Source organism: Chionomys nivalis, chromosome 9 (assembly GCF_950005125.1).
Source record: "Chionomys nivalis chromosome 9, mChiNiv1.1, whole genome shotgun sequence".
Lineage (NCBI taxonomy): Eukaryota > Metazoa > Chordata > Mammalia > Rodentia > Cricetidae > Chionomys > Chionomys nivalis.
In genome coordinates, this window is record NC_080094.1 from 25,255,746 (window position 1) to 25,275,321 (window position 19,576).

The window sequence follows — 19,576 nt, forward strand, 5'->3', positions numbered from 1 at the left end:
GGAGTCAGCTGAGTAGTGGTGGCACAGGCCTTTAATCTCAGCATCTGGGAGGCAGGGCCAGATCTCTTGAGTTCAGGGCCAGTCTGGTCTACAGAGCTAGTTCCAAGGCAACACAAAAAATACTTTCTTGAACCCCCTACCAAAACAAACAAAAATCCCTCTGGTCACTTAATGGGTTCTATTTTTGTTTTGTGTTTGGTCTGTTTTGTTTCTGTGCTGGGCCTCACTCAAACCCAGGGTAATGCCTGTGTTCCACCCCGAGATACACCATTAGCTCTCTACAGTTTGTATCATGAGGCAGGTCTGTTATGATTCGAATAGAAAGTGCCCCTCACAGGCTTGTGGTGTTAGCACCTGGCCTCCAGGTAGAGGTACTATGGTGGGAGGTTCTGGAAACTTTAGGAGCCCGCACCTAACTTTAAGAAGGTAGGAGGTAGGTCCTTGGGAAAATCTTATCTCTGCTGCTTTCTGCTGTGGACCTTCCCACCTGTCCACCATTATGTAAACTCCGCTCCCCATGTCCTCCCTACCATGATGGCCTCAACCTTGTGAAACAATGAACCAAAACTCTCTCTGTCACCTGTTTAGTCACGTAAGAGAGGATTTTACTTGTAGCCCAGGCTGACCTGGAATTCTGTAGTTGAGGATGACCTCAGGTTTTGTGTGGTATTGCATGTCTAGAGTCCCAGCACTTGGAAGATGATTGCATGAGGATCAAAAGTTCAAGAGCATACCCAGCTACATAAAAGAGCCCAAGGGCAGTCTGAGATACTGTTTTGTTTTGTTTTTTTGTTTGTTTTGAGACAGGGTTTCTTTGTGTAACAGCCCTAGCTGTCTGGGAACTCACAAGGTAGACCAGGCTGACCTTGAATTTACAGAGACCCACCAACCTCTGCTTCCCCAGTGCTGGGATTAAAGGCAGGTGCCACTGCAGCCCAGAAATATGTAAGATCTTAATCAGAGTTCTGATGTGGATGGAAGTTTCTGGATTCTGGTGTGCAGTTATCTGAGTACCTGAATACATACCAAACAGCAAAGCGCGCGCGCGCACACACACACACACACACACACCCAGGCATTTAATACTCTCACAGTCCATTAGAGGCCGCTAGGATTCAGGCTGTCTTTTACCCAATCGGGGTTTCTCGCCCATGCGGGCGCAGTTCCAGTTCTTTCCGAGAGGGGGCGCGAATAGCCAGAGATAAACCAGAGCCCACAGGAGGGCCCCTGGAGAAGGGTGAGTATATGTCAGCAATCTCCTCCATTCCTATCCTGGCTTAGAGATGCCGGGTCTTAAACCCAAGAATGGAACACAAACACGATACGTAAGCGTGATTCTTCTGTCTTGCCTCGCCTCATGTACAACACACAACGTAGGTTTTGTGTAGCCTCTAGCAAGAATACAACATTCAAATTTTACAAACTGCACAAAGAAACCTGTGAACTCTAAGCTAGAACTCTTATGAGTGAGGAGCCTTGAACTTTAAGCTTTTTGGCTCATTTCAGAGTAAATGAACCTCAGGCTGTATATGTGTGTATATCAATATATTATTTATTCATTCACTGTCAGTCTTTAACTAAGAATGGAAATTCCTAGATGGTACCTAGTCTTGCCGGAATTTAGTTCCGGCAATCTGTTCCCAGTGTACGGGAAGAGCTTTCTAACTACACGATGAATAACAGTTGGGACGCCTATAAATTTCCTGGTAGAAGCAACAGCAGCTTAGCCTGGAGCTCAGGCTGTGTAGGTTTGACTTTGCAGGAACCTCAGAGCAGCGGGTAGAAAGCTTGCGATGCTGGAGAGCCGGGCCGAAGAAGCAAACATCCGATCAGAAATGGCACCGGGACTGGCTTTCCTGCTTCCCTCTTGGCACACAGCCAACCTCTCATCCTCTCCTAACCGCTCCTTGCACAAGACCCTGATGCAACCCTGTACGGGCCTGGGGCACCTCTCTTGGGGGAAGCTCTGGGAAGAAGGTTTTGCAAGAATCGGGGGCAGGAAGCAGAGCCAGCCAGGGTGGGGTCAGAGAGATAAGGGAGCCAGGCCTGTTCCCCCGACCTGTGGTTCCTCCTAGCCCTGTTTCCTCTTCCCTTCCTTTTCCAGGAAAGTGGTGCCTGGTCCTCACCCCAGCCTCACCCAACTCCTGCCCGGCCCGTGACTCACCTCCTTTCACTAGAGCAGCAAGGCAGGATCTGAGGTCTGCCTACCACTTGGGAACCCAGCTATGTTAACCTGGCCGTTAGGTAACCCTCTCTGGTTGGAGGTTCTGGCATTCAATGCTATTGCTGGGTGCCTTGGCTGGCTCATACTTGTAATCCTAGCAAGTGAGAGTCTGAGGCAGGAGGACTGCCTTGAGTTCAGGGCCAGCCTGGGTAATAAGGTAAAGCCTTGTCTCAAACTCAAAACAAGCCAGGCGTAGTTGTAATGATAAATAAAAAAGAAAGAGAAGTGGGTACCTTTCATTGGGCCCTGTCCAGGTATGCCATTAAACAAACACGCGATGTGCAACAGAGTTAATGAAAGAGTTTGGGGGGCGGGGGAGTAAAAGAGTGAAACGCCATGTCGGATTGGGGACCTGAGAGAGGCAGGCAGGCAGGCAGGCAGGCAGATGAGAACAGGGAAAAGACAAGAGGAACAAGAGAGGAGTAAGAGACAAGAGAGCGAGCTGTGCCTGGTGGGTACTTTTAAGGGGTGCACGTGCCGCCCAGCCATGGTGGAAAGGCACCTGTGACAGGATGATATTGGTGGCGGAGGCAGGCTGAGGCTGCTGCCGCGGTGGAAACTAACAATTGATGGCACACACTTTTGATTCTAGCACTCTGGATGCAGAGGCAGGTGGATCTCATGAGTGTGAGGCCAGCCTGGTCTACAGAGTGATCCAGAAAAAAGGAAGAAAGAAACCAAGCAAACAATAAAGAAAAACAAATGTCATTAAGAAAAAGTCTAAGGCCTGGCGGTGGTGGCACACACCTTTAATCTCAACATTTGGGAGGCAGAGACAGGTGAATCTCTGTGAGTCCGAGGCCAGCCTGGTCTACCTAGCAAGTTTCAGGACAATCAGGGCCACGCAGAGAAAACCTGCCTCAAAACCAAAGCAACAAAAACTCAAGAAACATGACTGGCCCCTGAGTTAGGTTGCATCGTCAGGGCTTGATGATTCGTCAGTCTCCAGACAGGACCAGACCTTCCCATAGAATTTGGTTGCTTTCCACCTGTCTTCAGACCTATGCCTAGCTATCGTGACCCGTGTCCTCTCAAAGGAGATCACACAACTTGATCCGGGACATCTTAGATACAGAGGGAGTCTGGGTTATTGCTACCTTTCCTGATTCCAGTTAGATTTTGTTCTTGTTGTTTGAGACAGGGTTTCATGTAGCCCAGGCTGGCCTCAAATTTGTTACGTAGGTGGGAATTACCTTGAAGTCCTGATCCTCCTGCCTCAGTGCCTCAGTTTGTATTCAGAGGCAGGAGGATGCCATTTCAAGTCGACTTGCTTATGGGCAGGCTACAGAGTGAGCTGCTGTCTCAAAAAAAAGAGCTAGGGCTGTGGTTGGTCATGGGACACTTGTCTAGCATGTTTGAGGCTCAACCTTTACTATTGTAGCTATTAAATTGAGCTTAAGGGGCGGAGAGCCGGCTTAGCACAAAGTGAGCAGGAGATTGCACTGGGTCACTAAGGGGTTAAATAAAGTGATGTTTTTAATATTATGTATATGTAGTCTTTAATCACTAAGACTCAGTGCAGGAGAAGCCCTAGCAAATACTAAGCACTGTGTGTTTGTTAAATAAAGAGGACCCTAAGTCCTGCACCCAAGGAACTTGCCCTGTGGTTCCTCTTCAGTTTTCACTCTGATCCTAGCCACACCACTGGGAGGGTTTGAGATGTTAATGATTTCCAAAGGAGAGCTTGGTTTGTGCACACACACACCACACACGTTGGTGGCCTCTGGCCCTGAGTTTGGGGTTCTCTCTCTCTCTCTCTCTCTCTCTCTCTCTCTCTCTCTCTCTCTCTCTCTCTCTCTCTCTCTCTCTCTCTCTCACACACACACACACACACACACACACACACACTGGTGGCCTCTGGCCTTTGGTCTGGGGTACACACACAACTGGGATATGTATACACATTGGTGGCCTCTGGCCCCCTCCCTCCTTGGTATCTCTTATGCAAGCTGCCGGCGCCCGCCCGGTTCCCAGGCCTGGCTGCAGCTGCGGGCGGAGGGGCAGGGCGGGGGCGGCCGCTGTTTGTCTAGCGCGGCCCTGCCAAAGTCGGCGGGCCCAGACAGCCAGGCGCCTCCGTACACCTGGGGATGCTCAGGTTAAATAGCTCCGCATTCCTCGGGCCCAGCTGATGGAAACGCTCCCAGGCCGCTGCGGAGCCGGCCTCCAGATGGGCTGGGTCCGGGCCAAAGAGGAAGAGAGGGAAACGTGGAAGCCAGAGTGTGCCTGGATGGCGGGGGGGGGGGGGGGGGGGGGGAGGGGGGGGAAGTGGCCAGGGGCGCAGCGGCCCCTTCCTGGGCTAGAAAAAGGCTCTGCAGGGTAGAGGTGCACGCGGGGGTACGCCCACGTCCCGGTGGGTGGGCTTGCAAGTGTGTGTGTGGGGGCTCACATGGTGAGGAAGTGGGTGCACACATGTGTGCCTCCGATTAATAATTTCTAACTGTCTTATGTACCAGGCAATGTGCTAAACTCTGTGCTGAATTCATTTATTCTGGACAATTCTGTGAGGTTAGTACTATAAAACTGCCAGGTGGAGAGGGCACAGCAAAGGGTTTAACCACCTACAAATACTGCACTGCTTAGTCAAGCCCATCAAATGCTTGAGGTCTTTTTATGTAGCTGGCTTAGTGTTAAACTTAATGTAAGTGCTCGGTAAATATTTCCAAATTTTATTTTTGTTCAGCGTATTTCTTCAGTGATATAACTGGGCTCAGAGTTCTGCCTTTAACCTCAGTGAGGATCCATGATATCCTTCAAGCAAAGGAGCGGTCTGGCTCCTGGCTCTAGGTATTGTTATTGAGTTTTGATCCTTATTTTGTAATTTGAGACAGGGTCTCCCTGTGTAACTCTGGGTTGCCTGGATCTCACGACACGGACCAGGCTGTCTGGTACCATGCTTTAGTATAACTGGTTGATTTGTTAGTTCTTACTATTGGGGACAAGGTCTTTGCTTTTCCCAGGACTCCATTTCCCCATGGGAATTAACCTGGCAGAGATACTTGAAGGACGGTGTCCCCAAGGTCTAACTCACAATTGGCCAGGGAGGTGGGAACTGTACTTGAGAAATGGCTTGCCTAAACACAGCTGCCCCACCGTTGCCCCAGAGCAGTGGTGGCCTAGAAATGCCAAGCAATCTACAGTTACAAAGGAGCCCAGTGTGGCTCTACAACCCATACCATGCACACTACCTACCAACCCAGAGCCAAGCAGGTAGGAGCACAAAGCCCCCAAGCAGAGCCCAAAGGGCTGGAGGGCACACCCTCGTCTGCAGAACCCATGCGCTCATGTGTGCCCTGCTACCTACATACACCGCCCACCCCAAGCCTGCACAGCGGAGATGCCCGTCTCCTGCAGAGATCCTCAGGTCGTACCCAGGCAAGCCCCGTGCATTCCCCTTTTGAGCACAAAGCCACACGTCCAGGTAGAGAGAGCCTGAGTGAAAATAAACCTTTCTACTTGTCAGGAGTTGGGGACATGACTCGCCCACACAGTAGCCTTGGGAGCAATGTCGGTCTGCTAGCGTAGCCAGGCCAGGGTGAGGGGGTTGAGTTCAGACCCAGAGCAGGTGGCCCTGCAGCTGTGCAGGGCCTAACCCTGCCAATTTCATCACCCACTTGGACAAGCCTGGAGCCCTAAGGCAGCCTGCTGGCATCCAGAGAAAGGTGGCTCAGCAGGGAAGAGGGGGGGAGTCACACAAGTCTCGCTTCAGGCAAGCTATGACCCTATGCAGGCCCCTTTCCCTAGGTCTCAGCACAACACAAGCACACACACACACACACACCCCTGCCCTTGGCAAGGAAATGAATGGTCCAGTGACCTGCTTTTCCAACTTGAATGGCTTAAATACTCCCCAGCCCGGAGCGGGCCAACCCAGCGGGTCCATCTGCATTTTAACAACCTCCCAGGGTGATCCAGATGGCCTAGGGACCACTTTGAGAAACCCTCCTAGAGGTCTAGAGGATTTCATTTTATGACACTAGGGAACAGGGAAACCGCCAGGGATGAGGGAAAGAATAGACATTAAAGACACCGGAAACATTCATTCAGGTCGGTAAGAATGACAGTCCAGATGTGGCCCTCCAATTCCTCGATTCTCAACACCAGCTGTGAAAATGGTCAGAGGTCACTCCTGCCCCAGGCCCCTCCCCCATCCAAGAAGTCACTGCAACATTATCTAAAGTATTTGTTTAATAACAACAAAAAGCCCACCCCCATATAACTATTGTAAAACAATAATATTCTTAGCCAGTGATCATTGTAATATACAATACAAAACATTTCCTCAGAAATCTGAGAAGCACGAAATGTGACCATTTAAAAAAATGTCTGCTTTTCAAAAAATAGAAACACACGGGGTTGGTTAACCCCCTCCCCCAAAGTCTCTGGAGGCTGAAAGGTCTTGGAGAGAGGGTGAGCCTGCGCTGGTCAACCCTCTAGCCCCCTGGCCATATCCGCCAAGAGTCCGGTGACCGCAGAAGAGTCTTTCCCCGGGCTCCCCTGGAGAACCGAGAACACCTTATTCCTCTTGCCTCCCGAAGGGCTGGAGTCCGTCTGGTCCCTCAGCGCGCCGCTTCAGCGACACAAGATGCGATCGTCGGCTGGAACACATGCCGCCTGTGAACACCAGAGCGAGATAAGGCATGAGACAGGATGGAAGGATGAAGCTGGCTCCACGATGAAGGAGCCAGCTATTTCCTATTAGGCGCTCCTAAATAGCCACGCACCCGAAAAGGGGGACATACTACTAATCCCTCCCCGTGACCTCAGTTTCCCCATTCACAGGAGAATAATGTAATGTTCCGACTCGGAGCTCACCTCGGCTGCCAAGGCACTGATCTCGCCATTCAGGGTGCTGAGCGGAGCCCGAACGGGCAGTCCCCGGCCTCCGGCTGACCCGACTTCGGATTCCGAGTTCAGCTCCAGCTGCAGGTCCCTGATGTAGTCGATAACGTGCTGCAGGATCTCCACCTTGCTCACTTTGCGGTTCTGAGGCAGGGTGGGCACCAGTTCCTTGAGGCGTGAGTAGCAGCCGTTCATGTCGTAGAGCAGGACGTTCACCTGCTGTTCGTCCAGCAGGGCCGGCAGGCGCGTCCCGGCGCAGCGCGAGATAGCTACGCTCTGCTCGGACAGACCGAGCACAACCTCGCCCGCGCCGCCCGCGGTCCTGCCCGCCTTCAGCGAGCAGCTGGGGCCCGCGGTGGCCGCGGCGCTGCCACTGGCGACCTTCATGATCCTAAGGACAGGCGGAGAGAAGCGGAGATGCCTAAGAAGGGAGTGCAGGAAGAGGACACAGAAGTTGAAGGAAGGTTGTACAATGAGAGGGCTGTGCGCTGAAGCCAGGCTTTTATAAGGGCGGACCCAGGGCGGGTTCAGAACGTTCAAAAGCAACCAATGGTTTCTCTGGAGGCGTGGCTTAGCGCACCCTCGAGTCCCAGCTCCGTGCACCCCTGGGTTGGTGGAAAGGTAATGGGGCTCAAGAACAGAGAGGGTGGGAGGGCTTGGGCAGAGCGGCTAGTGGATTCCTCCTGAAGGGAGCAAAGAGCCTAAGCCAATTTTGCGGATAACAAAAAGACCCCAGGAATCAGCTTCTCGTGGTCTCTCTCTCGCTTCTCCAAGTCTATTTTGCAGATGAGAGAAACAGAGACAGAGGAATGGCTGGCTCTGGGGTGATCAGTGGCTAAGGACTAATTTAGGATTTCCAGATGTTGTCGGAAGATTAGGTTATGATCTCCAGTTATCAGAGCTGAATTTTACTTTTATATTTATTTATTTTTGAGGGTTTTGTTTTGTTTGTCTTGAAACTGAGTCTCCTGTAACCCAGGCTGGACTCAGAGTTTGCTACGTAGCGGAGGAGGATGACCTTGAAAGATCCTCTTGGCTGCACTTTCCTGGTGCTGAGAGTACAGGTGTGTTCTGCCATACCATGTCGAGACAGATTTTAAAGCAGAGCCTCTCTTACTCTGAACTTCGGGGCTGATCCCAATTTCCAGAAAATGAACCGTAAAGTCTTTTGAACTAGGACCTCGGTCCGTTGAACTGGGAGCTATACCAGATTCATCTTTAAAGTGGAGGACACAGTCTGAGACTGAACTAGATAGAAGGGTCGCTGCGGAGTGGGACGACATCCCCCCAGCTCTACCCTGGGTTTGCGGCCTTTTGCAGAAAGGTCCCAAATCTACAGCAGCTGGGGTGATTTTTTTTTTTTAATTATTTTCTCCTCTTTTTGCTAGATTTTTTTTCTCTTGAAACCTTCGGAGTAAGCTCTCCCTCCCACAAAGCAGCAGCTGCAGAGATCATCCCCTCCCTTTCCTTTCCCGGGCTGGTCTGTGTCAGCGTCTCAACAAGCGGCTCAGACCGTTAGACGCCAGGCCCGTGACGTCACCCATTCATAAAACCCGGACGGGCTGTCAAGCTGGCGCCGCGCGGGCGGTCGCCATGGAGACCGCAAACTGGGCTAGAGCATTCCCCGCTTCGTCCCCCCTCCCAAGAGCCTGTCACCTGCAGACCTTGGGCGGGAGGCCTGGGAATGCGTTCCTCATGGGCGCGGTCGCTGACCAAGGGTCAACTTACCTCCCCGCCCCACACCTGCTGAGTCTCCTCCACCCAGCCCCACAGCTCGGGTGGTTTAGGATGTTTTATCACACCCTTCCACCCCAAACCCCTCACGACCGAGGCCCCTCCCCAGCTGAGTTGGATTCCTACACTGAGATTACTTTACAGGTGTGCTCTGTCACGTCCTGTTCTGAGACATATTTTAAAGCAGGCCTCTTTTGTTCTGGACTCCGAGGCTGACTCAGTTTCCAGAAAATGAACGTGGAAGTTCCTAGGACCCGGACCCTAGGTCTGTTGAACAGAAAGCAATACCTGGAACATCTTCCTTTAAAGTGGAGGAGAGTCTGAGACCTGAAGAAGATAGAAGGGTCGCCGTGTAGGTGCATGTTACGTTGTCTGGTTTCTCTGATACCCACAGACCAGTCGCTCTTTTTTGGAACCGGAGCTGTGTGAAGTTGGTCTTCATTTGTCTAGTTCTCTTTATTCACAAAAGAACTGGGGCTTAAAACCTTTCAAGACCCTTAGCTATTGTCCCAGAAACATCTTCATATCAAGGACATAGTATCACCCTGAGGGTGTAGCTCAGATGGTGGACTGCTTGCCCGGCATGCTGGAAGCCCTGGGTTCTACCCCCAGCAAGCCATAAAGCCTGTGTGGGTGCACATGCCTGCAACCTCGGCACTCAAATGGTAGAGGTAGAAGGATCAAGAGTGTATACTAGCTGGGCAGTGGTTGGACTCTGGAGGCAGAAGCAAGCAGACCTCTGTGAGTTTCAAGGCCAGCCTGGTCTACAGAGTGAGTTCCAGGATAGCCAAGGCTACAACAGAGAAGCCAAGGCTACAACAGAGAAACCCAGTCGCGGGTGGGGGGTGCAGGGAGTTTATCCTAAACCACACATTGACCTCAAGCTCCAGGCTGGTATGTGGTATACGTGCGTGAGGGCCTGTCCCTCACTCTCCCTCCTAGAGAGGACAGGCAGGCCACCTGACTCCAGAGCCCTAGATAACCAGAAGCAGGAAACTGAGGCTCGTCACTTCTCAGGCAAAACTACTTCGAGAAAAGGATAAAATACTATGTGCTCCCTAGGAGAGGGTGGTGACCCCATAGCAAGGAATTCATACAAGTACTTGACGGAACAATGAATAGCCCAGTGCCCGTTGCACCTCAGAAAACCAGGAAAACTGACTAGTGAGACCAGCTTTAAAGGAGAGATTGTCACATCTGTAATCCCAAGCAATGAGGCAGAAGGATCTGAAGGATTAGGAATTTAAGGTCAGCCTGTTCTAAAAAAAGAAAAGAAAAAAAAGAAAAGAAAAGAAAAAGAGACATGTCAATAAGAGCTGAATTCCCTCCTCCCCAACTCCTCACAGACTCTGGTGTTTCCCAAACAGCTAACAATCATATCACGATAGGTTTGAACTTTGTACTGCTCAGAAGACTTGCTTGGGGTTGGTGGAGCTATGGCTCACTAAGCGCAGGAACTTTGCAGCCAAACCTGGAGGCAGGAGGATTTCTATCTCCAGAAGCCACGTGGAGAGAGCTGAGCCCAGCAGCCTTCCACAGGCTCATCACGCATGCACAAGACACCTCCTCCTAGATACAAAATAAATAAAAACATCAAATTAAATAAGTAATTAAAAAAGAGAGAGAGTTGCTTAAAGGTCTGGAAAGGCAGCAGGCCACCGGAGAAGGGAAATGGATTGTTAATTAATTACTAACAACTAATCATTCATTATCCCACAGATCCTACTGTAGTCAGTTCCTGTGAAGCCTACACTGACAGACACAGAGCTCCCCGCTCAAAGATATTCACCGCTGTGCTGTCTCAAGAGGTGGGCAGCATAGAGGCACCAGCCCTGCAATCCTAGCAGGGGTCTTTGGGAGCCGAGGAAGACAGATTGCAAGTTTGAAGCCAGTCTAGGTTATACATTGAGTTCAAGGTTGGGCAGAGCATCTCAAATTTTAAATTTTAGGGGGAAAATACAAACATTTTTTAATTTGTTGATTTTGATGGGGCTTACTATCTAGCCCAGGATGGCCTTGAACTCACAGAGATTCCCTCTTTCTCCCAAGTGCTATGACTGAAGGCATGTACCACCATACCTGGTCCAAAATTTAAAAATTGTTAAAGGGTCAAGCCTAATGGTTTACACCAGGAAGCCTAAGTGTCTAGGAGGGAGAGGCAAAGACCACCGCAGGTGGGAGGCTGATTTCGACTACAGAGTGAGTTCCGGGGGGGGGGGGGGGTAAAGAAGAGGCTGGAGGTATAACTCAGTGGTGGAATGCTTTCTAGCATGTACAAAGACATAGAGTCAACTCTCAGTATCACCAAAGGCAGAGGGAGAAAAACTATGTAACTCAAGAGGATTGACACTGTGCTAAGAGAACAAGGCCGGCAACAGGTCTTTTTTCTTTCTTTCTTCTGTCTCCCCACCCCCCACCTCGCCGCAGAGCCTCACGTCCGGCCTCAAACACACCATGTAGCCAAAGCTTAAAGTTCAGCCATAAACTCCTGACACTCACCTCTGCATCTCCAAACCCCAGTACTGGGAGTTCAGGTGTGTGCATGTTCTGAATGCATGTGTCTGTTTTTGAGACAGGGTCTCCCCTTGTGTAGCTCTGACTGGCCCGGCACTCTCGAACCAGGCTGGCCTCAAACTCACAGAAATCAGAATGATGAAATTAAAGGCACGCACCACCGCACCTGTCTACGAATGTGTTTTTGAACAGAAACTTACATAGGGCTGTGGGTGTGGCTCCACGGTGCAGCAAGTGTTTACTGTGTTGCAGGCCCTGGGTTCACACTCAATAGAAACAGAGGGAAAAGAGGAAGAAATAGATTGGAAAAGAGTGGAGAAAAAGAAAAATTTATTTCTATACTTCTTTGTTTAGAGGTCCACCTCACCTCACAGGCTTAGTTCCTACCTCTGGGCCCGGTTGCTTGCTGAGATGAGATCAAGGCCAAGAATGCTTTAACACAGTAGGGAAAACGGAAATGAAGGGGCAGTTAGAACCCCCAAACTGAAGTATGTGAGGGTGTGTGAGCACCCGTGTGTGCAGACTCTGCATGTGGAGGTCAAAGGACAACTTGTAGGAGTTGATTCTCTCCTTCCACCGTGGTCTCCTCCTTCCACCGTGGCTTTGGGGATTGAACTCAGGGTCTCAGGATTGCATGTTAGGCGCTCCTACCTGCTGCTCTCTCTCCAGCCCTGAAACAGCCTTAACTGTTCAGTTCTGCGCTTGCCATTATTCTCCTAGTAGGACCACAAAATCAACTCATCATACTAGATGTCCTAGAAACAACAAAAGGAGTTTTCTTTTCTTCGGTTCTTTCCCTTCCTGAGACAGGGTCTCAGGACTAGACTCCACTTAACTGTATAGCTGATCTTCCTAAGATCTGGGATTATAGATATATCCCACCATGTCTGCTTTATGTGTTGCTGGGGATCAGACCCAGGGCTTTGTGTACCAGGCAAGTTCTCAATGAGCTGAGCAGCCCAGCAGTCCTCTTATTTATTTTACGTGTATGGATGTTTTTGCCTGTGTGTACACCTGTGTACCATGTGAGTCCCTGGTGCCCTTGCCCTTTGAGGCCGGAAGAGAGCGACAGATTTTCTGGAACTGGAGTTATGGACAGTTGTGAGCCACCACGTGGGTGCTGGGAACCAAGCCTGGATCCTCTGGAAAAGCAGCCAGTACTCTTAACCTTTGAGCATCTCTTTAGCCCCAGTACTCTTTCCTTTTTTTTTTTTTTTTTTTTTTTTTTTTTTGAGGTGTGACTCAGATTGGTCCCAAATTTCTGGGCTTAAGCCATCCTTCTGCAGCAGTGGGACTGCAGGCGACAGTCGTGCACTGAGAACTACCACAGCGCCTGGTGCTGGAACTGTGTGTCGCTGCGCCTGATAGGGTGGAGGCTTCCTGGTTGGGGTGATTTCTTCTGTTAGATAATTTTCTTTCTTATTTATTTATTTATTACGTATACAATGTTCTGTCTGTGTGTATGCCCGCAGGGCAGAAGAGGGCACCAGACCTCATTACAGATGGTTGTGAGCCACCATGTGGTTGCTGGAATTGAACTCAGGACCTTTGGAAGAGCAGGCAATGCTCTTTTTTTTTTTTTTTTTTTTTTTTGGTTTTTCGAGACAGAGTTTCTCTGTAGCTTTGGAGCCTGTCCTGGAACTCCCTTTGTAGACCAGGCTGGCCTCGAACTCACAGAGATCTGCCTGCCTCTGCCTCCCGAGTGCTGGGATTAAAGGCGTGCGCCACCACCACCCGGCCAGGCAATGCTCTTAACCGCTGAGCCATCTCTCCAGCCCCTTAGATAATTTTCTTACTGTTGTGACAAAGTACCTTACAAAACGACTCAGGGAAGAACTGGTTTCTCTTGGCCAGCAGGAGATAGTCCATCAGAATGGGAAGGCACAACAGCATGAGCGTGGTCCACTGGAGTGGGGAAGGGCAGGCAGTGTGAGCGTGGTCCATCGAAGTGGGAAGGGCACGGCAGTGTGAAGTGGCTGGTCACCCCATATCCAGTCAGGAAACACAGAGAAACAATGCTGGTGCAAAGTTAAAAATCCACTTTCCTTTTTTTTTTTTTTTTTTTTTTTTCCAGTCTGGGACCCTGCCTGGGTCTTCTCAGCTCAAATTTTGAAATGGCTCTCACAGACACACCCAGAGGTGTGTTTCTTAATTAGCTCTAAATCCAGTCAAGATGATAGTCAAGATGAAAACTTTTCCTCGCGTGCTCTATGGGAGGCACAGGAGAAGCATGCTGAATGAAGGCAGGGCACCATTAGGCAAGGCTGCAGGTGTGCCATCACACCTGCCAGGGAAAGCTTCTTCAGTGTGATTTCTGTCACAGGGCTTCCCTTTCTGTCATGCAAATGGCTCAGAATACTCCCTCTGTGTCAGGCCTTGTCCTAAGTATTAGCCTAAGCCTGAGCTCGGGAGAGCAGGGGCCCAGCTGTTCCGTCCAGCGTCCAGCGCTGTAGCACTGCGATCTTTACAGGGCTCGCCCATCAGAGAGGCGCAGGGACCAGTCGCTGCGAGGAATCAACAGCCCCTGGAGTAAGCAGTCACTTCATGTCCTAGCTACGGAATGGCGAGCTTCAGAGCACACCGTGTGCAGGTGGCACAGCCTCTGTGGGGTGTAGGGGAGACTTTGCGGGGAAGTCCACACTGCCGTGTGTCTCCGTGGACGCACGCACTTCCAGTCATCCCTCAACTGCCCTTTCCCATAGTCTTGGCTCTGGAGGCTCTAGGGCGGGCCTGTTTGGTGCCACGTGACCTACTCTGGCCCTGGCCCGGCAGCTGCTCCCCAGATGTGCCCACAGCGAAGTCTTCCAGCAGCCAGGCCGGCGCCTCTGGGCTGGGACTGAGGGAGCTTTGGGGAAAGACCTTGGGCTCTGGCTGTCCCCACCCCTGCTTGTAACTAGAGACTACAGCGTCCCCCATCCCACACTAGGACTCTGGCTCAGCCAACACAGTGTCTGTGCCCATCTCACCAAGAACAGACCCCAAACTTATCCCCCCTCACTCACCCCTACCCCCACCCGACCCACGTCCTGCCCTCCCATTTCTCTCTCCAGCCTTTGCCTTCCTCTAACCAGCTCCATCCGGCCTCGCAGCCCTTGCCCTGGATGTGCCCTCAGCCTAGAGCACTTACTAGGCAAATCTCTGCAAGGGTGTCACCCCGAGGTCCCAGGTCAAAGGTCCCTCCTCACTGGAGACCTGGAACACCCTCGGTGATTCTCTTTACTATCTAAGTGATCTTTGTCTTGTGCTGTCTTACCCACTTCCTTCCTGTTCCCATCCTCCGCCCATGGCACTGTGAGTTCTAGAAAGCAAGGAGGATTCAGGGGGCAGGGTGAACCTGTAATCCCAGCACTCAGGCAGAGGCAGCTGAAAGCTTGTGGCCATCCTGGATCGCATAGTCCGACCCTGTTGAGGGGGTCAGGGGAGCAGGATCAGTGACTCACTGAAGAAGTGCATAGCTCAGAAAAGGTGAGCAGCTTGCTCAAAGTCACCCAGCGTAGTACTTGGAGCCGAATACGTTTTAGATAAATTGAGTTAAATAATGAATTGTTACCCTAAGGCCTTCAGTTTGCTCATTTGCAAAATAAGGACAAAAATTGAACTTGGGCCTGTGCGTATGGCGCAGTGGAAAAGGGGAAAGGCGCTTGGGGCCAAGCCTGACAAGCTGAGCTCTGTTCTTGGGACCGACCCACATGAGAGAAGGTGGAACCTAGCTTTTACAAGTTGTTCTGTGCCCTCCACACAAATACACACACTCTAGAGAAATAAATAAAATATAATAACAAGATTAAGTTTAAAAGTTGAACTTTTAATGTTAAAAGTTTATGTTTAATGTTTTAAAGTTAATGTTTAGCTCACAAGAAGTGCTCTAAAATGGGAGCCAGGACAGGCAGTTTTGTATCTTTTCTGGGATCTCCTTTATCTAGCCCCCAGATCCAGCAGGAGGTTGTGGTGCACGGGGGGGGGGGGGGGGGGGGAGAGGGGGGACGTTGAGGGAGGTGGAGTGGAGGGGGGGTGATTTGCACACAAGGTATGTGAAGGCTGTGACCTCTCTGACCTTACCACTCATGGAATCATCTCTTTTTGCTCTGGACTCAATTTCTCCATCTGCACAATGGGGTCCATAGCCAGCCTTACCCTAAGGGTTCTGAGCTGGGTCTCCGGGTGGTTCTAGGGAGTGTGATGGCCCAGGCCTGGACCCACCTTTGCCGTCCACCCTGGTTTCCCAAAGAGGCCCTAGAACAATGGGCGGGAGTCTGGAGCCTGGTAGTCTGGGCCCCTCCCCAGGTCCCTGCAGATGAAGGGGGTGGGGCCTTCCTGTGGCAGGACAAAGGGCTGCTGCCCCCATCCCCCAGTGTCTCTAGTGACAAGGAGAAAGGGCAGAGCCTATGCCAGGGAGCTTCTATCTTCAGCTACCAAACCCTAGGGCAGCACATTGTTGTATACATACATCCGCACAGCAGAATATCTAGTGCCACATGAGTGTGCAACAGACACAGCCAGCACGACAGCAGCACACTTGTACACACAACCAAAGGGGCAACCTGCCAAGATGCATGTTAACAGGTATCTACAAACACCAATACAAAAACCTACACAAAGCCAGCACACTGGAAAAGATACTCAAGAGGCGACACACAAACCACAGAATGGTTGCCCTCATCCCAGATGCACGCAGCACATGCAGCCAGCCCAGGAACCCAAACAACACACAGATGGACACACCTTTCCTCCCCTGTACCAATCGGATCCACTAGCACAACACACACATCCAAAGCACCATCCTCAGGCTGGGCGATAGCTTGGGGCAGAGTGTGGCTGGAGCACGCAGGAGGCCCTGGGTTCCATTCCCAACACTGCATAACCAAAAGGAACCAAGACCTGGCCTCACGTGCCAGCATGCGGGAGGCTTCTGAAAGATCACTGGGAATTGGAGACCAGCTCAGTCTGCGTAGTAAGTTTCTATGTACAGGGGCTACATGCTGAGTGAGACCTTGTCTTCAAAAAATAAAAAAAGAAGCCGGGCGGTGGTGGCGCACGCCTTTAATCCCAGCACTCGGGAGGCAGAGGCAGGCGGATCTCTGTGAGTTCGAGACCAGCCTGGTCTACAAGAGCTAGTTCCAGGACAGGCTCCAAAAACCACAGAGAAACCCTGTCTCGAAAAACCAAAAAAAAAAAAAATAAAATAAAAAAAAAAATAAAAAAAGAAAAGTCAAAGCAAAAATGAAAACATCAAAAAACAAACAAGCCTCCCAGTCATACCAAGGCCCATATGTGAGAAGAACTCCTCTTCGAGGTATCCATCACAGTGCTTCTGCCCGGCCATGTCAACCCGCACCAGGATGAAGATTCCATGTTGTCTGGGTGATAGCAAACAACTGAAATCCCACTACTTGGGAGGATCACGAGTTCAAGGCCAGCCTACAATGGAGACCCTGTCTCAAAATAACAATAAACAAAAACAAAGAACAGATCAATGGATTCTAAGGAGTTTAAAATTAAAACAAACAAACAAACAAACAACAACAACAACAAAAACCCAAAGATCCCCACACTCCCAGTCGCAAGCATTTGTACTCATGCACAGCCCCTTGGCCCCCAACATGAATATATACTTGAGAAGGCCTCAAAGGCCCACAGACACGCAGCCACAGCTATCCAGACCTCAGGAGTCTCACACCCACGCATGCAGGCCTAGCCCTTTCCCAGGACTGTGGTGTAGGAGTTAGCCTGACCCTGGAGTGTACTGGGGCTCTCAGGCTGCAGCCTAAGCAAAGCCCAGCAGAGGTGGGAGGATGGGACAAGGAGATTGCACAAGAGGCCTCTGGGTGGGGTCCCAGCGGTTTCTGCATGCACCCACTGGAGACGGACAGGAGCCTCCAGAGCACTCATCAAGGAAGCAGCACCCCTCCCTCCCTAGCACATGACCTGGCCTTCCTTTGACTCACCTGCCTCCCATACACCTGGGTTCCCCCTCCCTCTGCTCCAGGGCCTGGAACCAGGGGAGCAGCTGAGGTTGAGGCTTTCATAGGACCCCACCCAGCTCCCTGCCCATCCTTCAAAGCCTTGAGCACCCCCTTCCTGTCTTGCTCCACCCAACCTTGAGTATCCTGTCACTAAGGGGTGGCACCTCCAGCTACTCCCTCTTCTGTGGGGGGGGGCAAGGAAGGACAGCTGGATTCAGACACTATGTGTGACTCACCACAATGCCTTCCTACTTTTTAAAGTACCATTATCATTTTACCGAGGCCAAAGCGGTGATGTACTAGTTGAAAGCTGGTTGAAAGGAAGTTAAGACATCCAGGAAGTTGGACTTGCTGGCTCACACCTGCGATCCTAGCACTTGGGAAGCTGAGACAAGAGGGCTACCTTTAGTTCAAGGCTAGCCTGGGCTACATAGTGAGTTCAGGCCAGTCTGGGCAACAATGGGAGAGCTTGTTACAAATACCACCACCACAAAAAATAATGAAGAAGACATCGAGGGACATTTAAGGAGCTTTTATTCTGGGTGTCTCAGGGGCCCCAAGAATCTGTTTGGCTCCACAGGACTGAGCCAGATCATTTTGTCACGTCTCTGTGTCCTTATCTGTGAGAGTACGGACGGCAGATGCTCGACCTCTGTGAGGGTTTTGGAACAGCCTTCAGCAAAGCCAGCCTTCAGTACACATTGCTTTTTATTTCTCATTCCCATAACTATGCTATCTCTCTTCGAGGCTCCACCATGGCCACTTATTCCATAGTAACTCCATGGCTCACACTTGCACCACAGGGAATGACTTGGGTTCATGACTTTAGGGAACTCCATTCGTTCAGCTGGGAGTAACCAAATGGGAACAATTTGCTTGGGACACACAGATGCTGTCTGGAGCTGGCCATTGTCACCTCAACAGCACACTTCATAGAATCGTGAAAGCCCTATATTCTGGGTAGGGGAAACTCCCGCAAGAACACTATCTACAGTGCCTGTGCACCCTTCACGGCTGATTCCGTAGCCCTGAAGTTCTGGTCCCTGTCTGGGGAGCTCATAGTCTGGTGGGAGAGAAAGACTATATAATGAGACCATCATCTCTCAAGTTCCCCAGGCTGTGATGGAGAAACCCAGGGATCTATGGGAGACAGTCCACAGAAGTCAAAGGGGTCTTCCTGTCAGAGGAAGCTGCTGCCCCGTTGAGGCAAAAGTTTCTAGCTCCAGCATCTGCAGACCAATGGCCACACCACACTTCAAAGCCCTTTCAAGGCAGGTAATTTAAAACGCTGGCAACAGTGTGGGAGAAGGGAACCTCTGGTCCTCTGCTGGTGGGCGTGGAAACTGGTAGGATCGCTCGTAGCTCTGTGGCAGCAAGGAGTAAAAGTGAACATTCGAATACCCTGTGACCCAGAGGCTCGCTGCTTTCACTCCCACGGACAAACCCGGTGTCTTTCACACCACCCGCTGCAGATGTGGGCTGGGGCCCTGGGCACTTGCCCAGTAGCCTCCAACGAAACGCTCCTTGTCCTCCACAGGACAGAAAGGAAGTGACAATGGCCAACTGTGCAACATTCCATCTGGGCGTGCTAGAGGGATGAGGGCACTCAGCAGATACACGACAGACTCTTGCTAAGGGCAAACGCAGAACGACAGGAAAAACAAACACAAAAACCTCTCCAGCAACGCCAAGATGTTTCTGTACAGCAAAGTCTAAAGCAGTGGTTTTCAACCTGTGGGTCATGTCCCCTTGGGGGTCAAATGACCCTTTCACAGGGGTCGCCGAGACCATCAGAAAACACAGATGTTTACATTAAGATTCATAACAGCCAGGCAGTGGTGGCGCTCGCCTTTAATCCAAGTACTCGGGAGGCAGAGGCAGGCGGATCTCTGTGAGTTCGAAGCCGGCCTAGTCTATAAGAGCTAGTTCTAGGACAGGCTACAAAGCTACAGAGAAACCCTGTCTTGAAACACAAAAACAACAACAGTAAAAATAGAAGCAGGGCCTAGAAGAAAACATGCTCAGCTCATGATAGACAGTGGATGTGGGGGTGCTCCCCAACCTGCTTTGGAGGAAAGGGAGCGCTAGGGACAGGGGCAAAGCTCTCTGGAGTGTGTCAGTCCTTACAGAAGGAAGAGGAGGGACTGGCTCCCTGGGTAGCGTATACTGCACCAGTAGGAATCCCAGCACCACACAGCAGTTTGCTGCCACCTGTAATTCCTACATGGGCACTGGCATGAATTTATCCCTCCCCGACTCCACCATAGACACGCAGCTCATACATAATAATAAAAAAAGAAAA

The 19,576-nt window shown here is 51.0% G+C and overlaps 1 protein-coding gene across 1 annotated transcript; it reads right to left on the reverse strand.

Moving 5' to 3' along the window:
* Positions 1 to 6,397: 6,397 nt before the first annotated feature.
* Positions 6,398 to 7,524, reverse strand: Id1 (inhibitor of DNA binding 1). The gene is made up of 2 exons (XM_057781451.1): positions 7,037 to 7,524; positions 6,398 to 6,835 (listed from the first exon to the last, which is right to left on the reverse strand). Exons 1-2 carry the CDS (start codon positions 7,448 to 7,450, stop codon positions 6,794 to 6,796), a joined length of 456 nt encoding a protein of 151 aa, XP_057637434.1. The 5' UTR covers positions 7,451 to 7,524; the 3' UTR covers positions 6,398 to 6,793.
* Positions 7,525 to 19,576: the final 12,052 nt, after the last annotated feature.